The following is a 13745-nucleotide window of genomic DNA, read 5'->3' on the forward strand; positions in this document are numbered from 1 at the left end:
ACCAGGGTTTGTATTATCTATCACCAGGGTCTGTATACCCATCACAACCCATCACCAGGGTTTATATACCCATCTCCAGGGTCTGTATTATCTATCACCAGGGTCTTAATACCCATCACCAGGGTCTGTATACCCATCACCAGGGTCTATATATCCATCATCAGGGTGTGTATTATCTATCACCAGGGTCTGTATACCCATCACCAGGGTTTGTATTATCTATCACCAGGGTCTGTATACCCATCACCAGGGTCTGTATACCCATCACCAGGGCCTCTATTATCTATCACCAGGGTCTATATTATCTATCACCAGGGTCCGTATACCCATCACCAGGGACTGTATTATTTGTCACCAGGGTTTGTATACCCATCACCAGGGTCTATATACCCATCACCAGGGTCTGTATTATCCATCACCAGGGTCTGTATACCCATCACCAGGGTCTGTATAACCATCACCAGGGTTTGTTTACCCATCACCAGGGTCTGTATTATCTATCAGCAGGGTCTGTATACCCATCTCCAGGGTCTATATATCCATCACCAGGGTCTGTATTTTCTATCACCAGGGTTTGTATACCCATCACCAGGGTTTATATACCATCACCAGGGTCTGTATACCCATCACCAGGGTCTGTATTATCTATCACCAGAGTCTGTATACCCATCACCAGGGTCTTTATACCCATCACCAGGGCCTATATTATCTATCACCAGGGTCTGTATACCTATCACCAGGGTCTGTAATATCTATCACCAGGGTCTTTATACCCATCACCAGGGTCTGTATACCCATCACCAGGGTCTGTATTATCCATCACCAGGGTCTGTATACCCATCACCGGGGTCTGTATTATCTATCACTAGAGTCTGTATACCCATCACCAGGGTCTTTATACCCATCACCAGGGCCTGTATTATCTATCACCAGGGTCTGTATTATCTATCACCAGGGTCTGTATACCTATCACCAGGGTCTGTAATATCTATCACCGGGTCTTTATACCCATCACCAGGGTCTGTATACCCATCACCAGGGTCTGTATTATCCATCACCAGGGTCTGTATACCCATCACCAGGGTCTGTATTATCTATCATCAGGGTCTGTATACCCATCACCAGGGTCTCTATAATCTATCACCAGGTTCTATATACCCATCACCAGCATTACCAATCATCAGGGTCTGCATATCGGTATCCAGGATTGGCATTACCTTACACCTACCAGGATCTACATACTTATTAACAGGGTCTGTATACCGATCACTTGTTTCTCTGTATCATCAAGGGTCTATCACCAAGAGTTTAATTTCCAAGAGTCTGGTTTTAATATCACCAAGAATATGTGCATCGCAGAGGGTCTGTCAAGAGTTTCAGTTTCAACAAGAGTCTATGACTCTATGTATCACACAGGGTCGGGTCTATGTATCACCAATTTTGGGTCTATAAATCATAAAAAAAATATATATATCACCAACGGCCTGTGTAACACTAAGGATATGTGTATCACCAAGGCTTTGTATCACGAAGGTTATGTGTATCACCAAGGGTCTGTATCACGAAGGTTATGCGTATCACTGAGTGTTTGTGTGTATCACCAGTGGCCTGTGTTATATTACCCTGTATCACCAAGGGTCTGTATCACGAAGGTTATGCGTATCACTGAGTGTTTGTGTGTATCACCAGTGACCTGTGTTATACCAAAGGTATGTGTATCACCAATGGTATATGTTTAACCTTAGGTTTGTGTATCACCGAGAATGTTTGTATCACTAATGGTATGTGTACCACCAAGGGTCTATGTATCAGCAAGGGTCTGTCTATCACCAAGGTCTTGTGTATCACCAAGATTATGTCTATCACCAAGGCTATATGTATCATCAACGGCTTGTATATTACAAGGGTCTATGTGTCACCAAGGGTATATGTATTACCATGGGTAATTAACCAATGGTCAATAACTAAGGGTCTGTGTTTCACCAAGAGTTTCTATCACCAAGGTTACTATATTTGTATCACCAAAGGTCTATGTATCACCTAGGTTATGTGAATCCTCAAAAGTCTATGTATCACCAAGTGTTATCGTATCACCAAGTGTTTGTGACCGAGAATATGTGTATCAACAAAAGTTTATGTATCACCCAAGGGCCTGTATATTACCGAGGATATCTATCAACAAGGGTATATGTATCACCAATGGTATGTGTATCAACAAGGGACTATGTATCACCAAGGGTCTGTGTATCTCCAAGGGTCTATGTATCACCAAGGGTCTGTGTATCACCAAAGGTCTATGTATCACCAAGGGTCTGTGTATCACTAAGGGTCTATATTAACAAGGATCTGTATCACCGAGGGTCTGTATTACCAAGGATATGTGTATCACCTGGTGTTTGTGTATTTTCAAGGGTTTGCGTACCTTTTGTACATCAGCAAGGTTTATATACCTATCATTAGGGTGTGTATGCTTATTACATAGGTCTGAATAGCCATATCAAGGAAATTTTCCTTCTTGCGGGGTTTTATTGCATTATTTTGTATAGAGTGTCCAACACAATTTGCATTATTAAAATGAAATTCAATATTAAGAAAATCTTTGGACGTGTTCAGTAAAGATCTTGTAGAGAAGGCATGATCGATTTGTATAATGAACTAAAATGATTTTCTAATGATTAAAATTTCTTGATTCTAAATACGATATTGATCTTATTTTTTTTATTTTGTAGTGTAAGCCTATTAAAGAGGAGGCAAAGGACATTCAAATTAAGTTTTAATTAACTCATAACGATGGATAAAGAATTTGATTATTGTGGATTGTGGAAATATCTTTACAATGTCTTTTGTTGATGTCTATCATGATGTATCTTGATTCCTCCTTTGCATAAATTGAAAGAAATTTTACTAATTAGATATCTTGTTACTGTATTTATTAGGGATGTCAAAATGTTTATTATTCATACCCAAGTCGACTACTTATTACATTATTCGAATGATAATTGAATATTCGGAACATTTGATGGAAATAAAAAATAACACATTGTAATTCAATCTTCACTTGTACATGCATGAGTTATATCTATAACAAAAACCTTGTTACCTGCCTTTATAAAAAGTAAAATGAAATGTCTATGTTGCACATAGATGTTAAGAGGCACCTAACGTATAGACAAGGCACGTAACATCTGGGGGGGGGGGGGGCTTTCCCCCTTTTTTCCAAATGTATCTTCTAACTTTTGAAAATATTCATTGAAAGGGCGACCCCCCTACTTTTCAGAAGATCGGACTCTCATATTCAACATATGAATTATCTATTACAAAACCTTAATTTCTGAATACTTTATTTTTTATCTTTTGATAATGTTTAATTTTCATACACTTATTATAAATCAAAAGCGGCTGAGAGTAAATATTACAATTTAATTTGGCGGTTGTGGCCGGTGTCAACCCTTTCCTGTCTCAAACAAGCTGACAATAGCCAGCAATTGGTCTTTGATATAAGAATTACTAGTGCCCTGATCAATAATTCACCTGTGCAATGCCCTTGATAAAAGTATTACGAGTCCAATTTATTATACCCCCTTGAAAAGTGTGAGGCTATAATGCAATCGGTATGTCCGTCCGTCTGTCTGTTACGCTTTGAGGTACCCATCCCTTATCCGCAACTCCTCTTATACCACTGAGTGAAATTCAATGAAACTTTCACTGAATCTTTATTAATATTGCCATTGTGCACCTCCTGTTTTACTTTTTGATCCTACACATACCGTATTTTGGGTTTCCCGGTCATAGCAAATCATGGACTTTGCCATTATAACCATATGGGAGGTGGGGGAGGGGGGGGGAGTATCATTTAGTGAGCTCATTGCTCACAATACCTCTAGTTTTGCATATGATCTGTGGCCTCGCCATTTGACCTTAACAAAACTTTAATCTTGGCCAAAGCTTTGCACCTGATGTGACAGTACTTTTATATCTTTATGTGACAAGATTTAACAAATGAACTTTGATTTTTAAGCTCATAAACGTGCTCTTAAGGTTTGACTTAATTCTAATAATGATGAGCTTCCAAGACAGTCACAATATGCCATAGACGACTGCATCCCATTCAAAAAATGCAGACATTGCATATTATTTCCCTGTAGCAAAACTACATTTGGTTTTCTGCTTGAAAACATGTTGACACGACCAGTATTTAAAATTTGCAGAGTTTGTAGAATGCATCTATTTTGGCACTTACATTGAACATAAAAATGAAATTTGAACTTTGTGTTGGTCGGTCTACTTTTATGAGAATTTCTACCATTACACACTTTATCAATTAATTATGAAAGGATGTTTATGTTCAGATTTTCTGTGGAACAAATGAAAAACAAAATGGAATTTTATGATTTCTTTCGATTTATGAAATAGAAGAATCAGGATACATCATGATTGAAATTAACAATGTTTAAATATTAAACATACTACTAGTAAATGAAAAATCATTGTCCATCGTTATAAGTTTCAATGTCCTTTGCTTCCTCCTTAACATGATTCCACTACAAAATAAAAAAGGTATGATGTAATAACATAAAATAATAACTTAAGATTAAGAAATTTTAATCTCAAGAAAATCATTATAGTTCATTATACAATTCGTTCATGCCTTCACTTTGTAACTGAACACACCCAAAGACATTCTTAAAAGTAATTAAATTTCATTTTGATAATGCTAAAAAGGTTGGACACCCTATACAAAATAAGGCAATTCGACCCAGCAAGAGGGAAAACCCCTAATATGGCTATTCAGACCTATGTAATAAGCATACACACACTTCTAATAGGTTAATGAACCATGCTGATGGACTGAAAGTACAGAGATCCTTGGTAAAACACAAACCCTAGGTGATACACATACCATTGGTGATACATATACAATTGTTGATAGATATCCTTGGTTGTACACAGGCCCTTGGGTGATTCATTAACCTTTGGTGATGCACATATCCTCGGTCATACACACAAACCGTTGGTGATACGATAACACTTGGTGATACATAGACCCTTAGTGATACGAGGACCATTGGTGATACATAGACCCAAGGTGATACACAGACCTAGCTGATACTCATACCATTAGGGATACAAACATCCTCGGTGATAAACAAACCCAAGGTGAAACACATACTTTGTTATGATACATATACCCTTGGTGATAGAGACCCTTGGTGATACAAAGACCCTTGGTGATACACACAAACGCTCAGCGATACACATAACTTTCGTGATACAGAGCCTTGGTGATACACATACTCTTTGTGATACACAAACCATTGGTAATACACACAAGCCCTAGTTGATACACATAACCTTCGTGATACAGACCCTTCTGATGGGTATACAGACCCTGGTGTTGGGGATACAGACCCTGATGATAGATAATACAGACCCTGGTGATAAATAATACAGACCCGGTGATGGGTATACAGACCCTGGTGATGGGTATATAAACCCTGGTGATGGGTATACAAACCCTGGTGATAGATAATACAGACCCTGGTGATGGGTATACAGACCCTGGTGATAGATAATACCGACCCTGGTGATGGGTATACAAACCCTGGTGATGGATATATTGACCCTGGTGATGGATATATTGACCCTGGTGATGGATATACAGACCCTGGTGATGGATATATAGACCCTTGTGGGTATACAAACCCTGGTGATAGATAATACAGACCCTGGTATACAGACCCTGGGATATAATACAGACCCTGGTGATGGGTATACAAACCCTGGTGATGGATATATTAGACCCTGGTGATGGGTATATTGACCCTGGTGATGGATATACAGACCCTGGTGATAGATAATACAGACCCTGGTGATGGGTATACAGACCCTGGTGATGGGTATACAGACCCTGGTGATAGATAATACCGACCCTGGTGATGGATATATAGACCCTGGTGATGGGTATACAAACCCTGGTGATGGATATATTGACCCTGGTGATGGTTATACAGACCTTGGTGATAGATAATACAGACCCTGGTGATGGGTATACAGACCCTGGTGATGGGAATACATACATTTCTGATGGGTATAAAGACCCTGGTGATAAATAATACAGACCCTGGTGATGGGTATACAGACCCTGGTGATGGGTATTAAGACCCTGGTGATAGATAATACAGACCCTGGTGATGGATATATAAACCCTGGTGCTGGGTATACAGACCCTGGTGATGGGTATACAAACCCTGGTGATGGGTATACAAACCCTGGTGATAGATAATACAGACCCTGGTGATAGATAATACAGACCCTGGTGATGGATATATAGACCCTGGTGATAGATAATACAGACCCTGGTGATGGGTATACATACATTTGTGATGGGTATCAAGACCCTGGTGATAAATAATACAGACCCTGGTGATGGGTATATAAACCCTGGTGATGGGTATACAGACCCTGGTGATAGATATATAGACCCTGGTGATAGGTATACAGACCCTGGTGATAGATAATACAGACCCTGGTGATGGGTATACAGACCCTGGTGATGGTTATACAGACCCTGGCGATGGATATACAGACCCTGGTGATGGGTATACAAACCCTGGTGATAGATAATACAGACCCTGGTGATGGGTATACATACCCTGGTGATAGATATATAGACCCTGGTGATGGGTTTATAAACCCTGGTGATGGGTATACAGACCCTGGTGATAGATAATACAGACCCTAGTGATGGATATATAGACCCTTGTGATGGGTATACAGACCCTGGTGATGCGTATACAGACCCTGGTGATGGGTATACAGACCCTGGTGATAGATAATACAGACCCTGGTGATGGATATATAGACCCTGGTGATGGGTATACAGACCCTTGAGATGGGTATATAGACCCTGGTGATGGGTATACAGACCCTGGCGATACAAATTAAAGACCCTGGTGATGGGAACACAAACCCTGGCAATACATAAACAGAACCTGTTTATAACAGAAAAAGTATGAATGAATGAATGAATGTATGAATGAATGAATAAATAGATAATTTAATTTAATTAATTAATTAATTAAATAAAAAAAATATACTAAAAAGGAATGCATATGATAAATAAATTATTTATTTATTCGTAAAGCAATCATTTACTTAATTATTAGAAATAATAAATAAATAATAAATAAATAAACCAATAAAGAAAAAAACCAATTAATAAATAAACAATCAAGCAAAATATAAAGTAAGTAAATAAATAAACAAATTAAAATATAAATGAATTAACACATAAATTATAAATTAATCAATAAATTTATTCATTAAATAATAGAATAATTAATTAATAAATAGAAGAATTGATTACTCAATAGAATAATTAATTAATGAAGAAAAGAATGTATAAATTAATAAACAGACATATAAATTTCCTAATGAATAAATAATTAATTTACCTAGTTCATTAATTATTAGAATTAAAAAAAATAATTAAACAAATAAAATAAATAAATGAATGAATAAAAGATTAAATAAATAAATAAATACTAATTGCAAAGTTGATTTATTCATTCTTCTGCTTTTTAAATAATATTTTATTGAATTATGCATTAATTTCTGCATCCAAGAATAGCATTACTAGTTTTCATTATATATTTCGAATTTCCTCCCCTCTGTTTTCCGATCTCGATGTAAATTTGTTTCGCGCATGCGCTCTGCCTGGTTATAGAGGCTGGTTACGAGATCCAAAAAAGTATTCATATTATACCTCGACACATTTGACGGCGTACTACTATCTATGGTGTCCGGATAGGGTCATAAGCGCGTTCAGAAAAAACAAGCCGTCGCTCAAACACAAGTTCGCACAACACGCCGTCGTGCTAGCACACAACTCGCGATCGACGGCTTGTTGTGTGTTAGTGCGATGGCGTGTTGCTTGAGAGCGTGTTATCGCGACTGCGTGTTGTGTAGTATAGCGTGACAGCATATTGTTTGAAAGCGTGATTGCGTGTTGTGAGCTTGTGCAAATAGCCCTATCAGGTCACCATTACTTTCTCATAATATCGCAACATTTACACCTCCTTGGCGTCAAAAAATATAAATATTCAAAATTTTAACGTTTCATTAAATTGTATTCAAAATTTCAAGTAATTAAGATTTTACTGGCAAATTATTTTCCAATCAAAGTCATTCGATAAAGGTTGAAATTCAATAACCTCGATATTTATAGCCTCCCCCATCTTGAAAAGTGAGAGGGTATATAGTAATCAAGATGTCCATCCGTCCGTCCGTTTGTTACGCTTTGGGGTACCTATCTCTGATCTGCAACTCCTTCTATACCACTGAATAAAATTTAATGATACTTTCACAGAATATTTGTTATACAATGTGCCATCATGTAATTTTTTTTTAATTTTTGAGCGGACACATATTTTGAGTTTCCCAGAGCAAAAAAAAAAAAAAAAAAAATGGACACGGCTATTCTTTCTACAATATTGAGGGGTACCCATCCCTTATCCGCAACTTCTCCTGTACCACTGAATCGATTTAGGAAACTTTAACAGAATCTTTGTTACATAATGCCATTGTGACCTCCTATTTTACTTACTGATCTGACACTTTTTTTTTCGCGTCTCCCGGAGCAAAACATGGACTTTGGCATTATGTGAGACGGGAGGTACCTCTAGTTTACACTGAAATACCGGAAAGTTTTAAAAGTCTTTCTTGTTTACGAAAAGATAATTTAATTTAGCAGAGCTATTTAGATTTTTATTAGTCACATGAAAAATATATTCTATTTAATACAGGTGTAGGATCCCAGGTTTAGACAATGACACTTACAAAATACAAAATGAAAATCACCAGCAGTTAATCAACCGGACAATACCAAGAAATCTAGACGGTGACTATGAGGAATGCTTGGTGGTATCTAACTCCTCCTCGGAAAAGTGCAATGACTGGGTGTACGACACATCTATGTTCCAAAGTACAGTCAATTCACAGGTAGAAGAAGATGTCTTTGCGAAACACTGATGCCCCATATGACAGCTTATAGCTTTGAAGTTTCTCAAGTGCAATTCAAACTCCAAGATCAAAGGTCAAAATTATCAGTCATATCAATAGGAATACACATATAAAATATAAAAGCCCGAGTACTAAAGGTTCAAATGCATGGTCAAGGTTGAAGTTTTTAACAAGGAGGTCAAACTCTAAGGTCAAGGTAAAATATTTTTAAACCAATTAAAGGTCTTGTCACAGTGAATACACAGACACATGTGAAGTATGAAGACCATAACACCAACTATTCAAAAGTTATGGCTAATGTTAAAGTTCTGGAATGTTTTGGTAAAAGTGGGTCAAACTCCAAAGTCTAGTCCAAATTTGGTGGAATCCGAAGAAAGGTTTATCACAAGCTAGAGCTCTTATACTTAACAAGTGTATTTATTTTGACAAGGCCTATCCATGTGTATAAATATTTTTGACCTTGACCTTTGAATTGACTTGCTTAAAAAATTAATCCTTTTGATACCAACAATATTGACCTTTTCAACTTGACCCAGACGTTTAACCTATTTCTGAAAAACTTTAACCTTGGCAGTAAAATTTGAACAGCTGATATTAGGACTTTAATATTTTAAATGTGTGCTCTTTTGACAAGACCTTCCCCTGGATACCTTAAATTTGACCTCTTGACCTTGATCTTGGAGTTTGACCTACATTTAAAGAAACTTTAACTTTGCTGGTCATAACTTTATTAGTGGTTACCGCTTGGTCTTAAATTATATTTCAAAGGTATATTTATTAAGGATGACATTTACTCAGGTTTTAGAAACCAGAAAGGAAATTTCATAAAGTATAATATGTTACATCAAAATTTGTTCTAAATGGATAAAATTACTAAGTATTAACTCAATTTCAATTTAAAAATTTCATATTTTATTATTTGAAGAAAATATACAGGAACAAAAGTCAATGTATGGTAATGCAGAGGAAATTCGGACTAAATTTTTCATTTTTCATTTTTGTCAAAATCTTTTATTTCTTGCAATATTAATCACAAAGGCTATATGTATATTTAGACATCATTTTGCAAATTTTATATATATGTTATATGTATATTTAGACATCATTTTGCAAATTTTATATGTCTTAAAGCTCATAAATTATTTCAAATAATTGATTATGCTATCAAATAAAGAAATTCAAAATTATGAACAAAAACCATTTTAGGCAACATATCTCAATAATTTGATTATTGACCCCATATAATGTTAATACCATGAGAATAATGGCAACAAAGGTAATACGAGGCTATAAATAATTTAGAGTTCTTATCAGTCAGATTTTTTAAATATGCAATTAAAAATGGGGGGAAAATATAAATACAACAGAGGAAATTCGGACTGTAATAATTATCAAGTTTACGGCCCAAACTCTGATCGTTTTTTTCATATGGAGCAACACTGTTCCAATGCTATAATATTTCACTATTTAAAGTGTTTTGCTTGTAATATTTTGTGAATGAAGAAAAAATGGGTCATAGTGTGAAAAATTGAGGTATTTCTCGAGAAATACTCAGGGGCCACTAGCAAGAAAAGTAGGTCATTGACCTAGTTATTTCAAATTGAAATTTAACACAAGAATTATAGATGTAAAATGTGCTATAGGTGGTTTTTCGTTCTTATCAGTGGAATTTTCAGTCATCTGAGTAAAGGTATACCTTAAGAGACTTTCTTTTTAGGTAACAATATATTTCATCTCTAAACCTTGGAGTTTGACTTAATTTGAGAAACTTTAACCTTCGCCAAAAGCTGCAATACGGGGGCATCAATGTTTCACAAACACATTTTTTTTCAAAAATGTCTGTAATATCCTTTTGTGAACTGAATTTCCTCCACTTCTAAAGGAGAACAGAGTTGTATTTTTGGTTATCAGATTAGAATTGTTCTTTGAGGAATATATGTATTAAGGTGTCACAATACTCAATTCTAACTCGTTTTAGTTTAAACTGGCCTGCAACCAGAAATTCATGCATTGTTGTCACATTTCTTCAGTTTAACTTGGTTTGTGACCGGAAACTGATGGGGTCCCATGCAGTGATGGCCTATTTCATTGGTACCGTAGTGTCAACTATTGTTTTTGTTCCTCTTGGAGACATGTAAGTGATCGACATAGGTAAAAGTTCTGTAAGGAACTTTATAATTAACTAAGACAGTTGATGTAAATGCCTTTGGATTTATGTTTTTAATATTCAGATTCTGTTTCCCCTTCTTATCCTGCTTCAATATCGATTTCGTCGAGGCGAAGTGGTTAGAGTGTCTTCTCTAGTGTCGCGAAGTAAGGAGTTGATCCTTACGTCGCGGGTTCGAATCCCACTATGGGACGTAGAAATCGGTCCTTCGGATGAGACCGTATAAACTGAGGTCCCGTATCGCACTAGATGCTGGCACGAAAATGACCCCTCACTGCTCAAAGGCCATGAGTGCCGAGCATTAGACAAAATTTGCAGCTCTCTACCGGCAAGAGGTGGCGTCTCCATATGAGTGAAAAAATTCTCGAGAAGGATGTTAAACAACATGAAATCAATCAATCAATATCGGTTTCAATTGTACTTTGAATCCATTCAAAGAACAGAAAATTAAACTCTGTAAGGAACAAGGACTAGAAAACCTGGGCTGTTCTGTTTACACATTTATATCAACTTTCTGTTTTCACCAGAAAGTAGGTAGGGATACAATACGCTATACACTGTATATGTATATGATATTGTGTAAAGTTTGTTTCTGCAGAGTGGGTCGTCGATACATGGTATGTATAAGTACAACTCTGACCTTCCTTGCCAACATAGCTATGCCTTTCTCCACCAACATTTACATGTTCGCAGTCTGTCGATTCTTTGATGGATTTTGCGGAAACTGTCTTTACATGGCCGCTTTTATCATAGGTGGGTATCCTCTTGCCTTTTGATGTTCAGAATTAAAGATACGTGATCTTTTCACACATATAATATCTATAATATATCTATAATATGTGCTTTAAACAGCCATGGAGTTTGTTGGACCAAAGAACCGAATTTTGGCGGGTACCTGCATACTTCTGGTGTATTGTCTGGGGGAGTTTCTGCTGCTTTTACTGGGGTTTTTAATCAGAGACTGGAAGTGGTTACAGCTCACACTAGCTGTTCCCATGGCCATACCGTTGTTATATTGGTGGTAAGTATCAAAGTACCACAGTTTCGTACCTAGAATGTAATTAGAAACATTTTATTGTATTTTTCAATCGAGAGAAAGAGATACTCTCTCTTAGATCTGTAATATTTGGATATCCTATATAATGAGATGACATATTGCGTTGCATTTTTCAGGCCTAAAGTGTTGCCAGAATCTCCTCGTTGGTTGGTTTCTAGGAAAAGATACACAGAGGCCTTGGCAATTTTGCGAAACGTCGCCAAAGCAAACCACGTGGAATTTAACAAAGACCTCTCTGACATAAAGATAGGGAAAGATGAAGGGATTCTAAAAATTCTTAAGGATCTTCTCAAATCCCGAAAACTATTGCTTCGTTCCATCATAATGTTTTCTAACTGGTAAAAATACTGTTATGTTACAGACAAGGACCCGAAATCGCATCATTTATGCAATAAAACATACAATTCACTATTTTTACACCTTCCTTTATGGTTTTTATTTTCTTCCAAGGTTTGTCATCTCCTTTATATACTATGGACTTACCTTGAACATGGGCAAACTTGCTGGTAACTTGTATATTAACTTTGCCATCGGCGTGACCGTGGAAGCCCTGGGATACTCGCTGTGTTTTCTGATGAACAAAACTGGCAGGAAACCCATGCACCTTGTAGTCATGTTTGGCAGTGGATTCGGGTGTTTGCTTTCCATTTTACCAACTCTTTTCTTCGATTCCTGTAAGTCTGTTACTATCGGTCACTTTTGAAATGATATAAAAATATTGAAAGCTGAAACAATCATTTTATTGAATAACACATGCCACGTAATATATTTTAAACATTCAACTCATATTTTATTTGTAATTGCCGTGGTACGCAATCGTTGGAGATAGTGCTAACCCAAGTGCTTTTACCTGTGGGTTCTTTTTCAGGTAGCCCACATTTTATTAGGTCACCTGAGTCACTCAGGTGACCTATTGCTATCCTTTTTTGTCCGTCGTCGTGCGTTGTGCGTTACTTACGCGTTAACATTTTCAGCTTCTTCTATTAACCAGTTTCAACCAATTTCAGCATCTTTGTTTTAAAAAGAACAACAACTGTAAAATTCATGGCTCCTGCCCCCTCCCCCCCCCCCTCGGTAGATGGGGGCTGAAGGGTGGGGCAAAATTAATACAAACTTTAAAAAATCCTCTTCTTTACCCCTGGACACCAAGCAGCCAAATTGTTCGTATGATTGTAATAAGCATTGAGTCCTCTACGAAAATTGTGAAATTCATGACCCCAGGGTAAGGGGTTCTGGTACTATGGCGGGTCTTTAATGATTATATCTTGCAAATGCATGAATTGTTTGAAAATCTTTTCCTCTGCTCCTGTGTATTAAACCAGTGAGCTATGTATGGGTGGGTGGGCTCTAATATTTATGTTTATTTGTTGGAAAGTTGTTAGATGATAATCAGGTTACTTACAAGGCCCGTGGGCCTGTTGTTGACTTTATTTCTAGCTTTGACGTGGCTCTTAGTCGCGTTTGCGATGGTGGGGAAGTTTGGGATCTCGGCAGCGTTCG

General features: G+C 37.0%; 1 protein-coding gene across 1 annotated transcript; it reads left to right on the forward strand.

The window, feature by feature from the left end:
* Nucleotides 1-8645: 8645 nt before the first annotated feature.
* Nucleotides 8646-13735, forward strand: LOC134235861 (organic cation transporter protein-like; the record flags this gene model as incomplete). Its single annotated transcript, XM_062718027.1, has 8 exons — nucleotides 8646-8662; nucleotides 8805-9000; nucleotides 11052-11155; nucleotides 11787-11941; nucleotides 12041-12209; nucleotides 12362-12583; nucleotides 12696-12919; nucleotides 13683-13735. Coding segments are annotated over exons 1-8 (1140 nt in total), but the record flags the coding sequence as incomplete, so codon positions are not given.
* Nucleotides 13736-13745: the final 10 nt, after the last annotated feature.

This window comes from Saccostrea cucullata, unplaced genomic scaffold (genome assembly GCF_032062105.1).
Source record: "Saccostrea cucullata isolate Sc308-1 unplaced genomic scaffold, CSIRO_AGI_Scuc_v1 ctg14445, whole genome shotgun sequence".
Taxonomy (NCBI): Eukaryota; Metazoa; Mollusca; class Bivalvia; order Ostreida; family Ostreidae; genus Saccostrea; species Saccostrea cuccullata.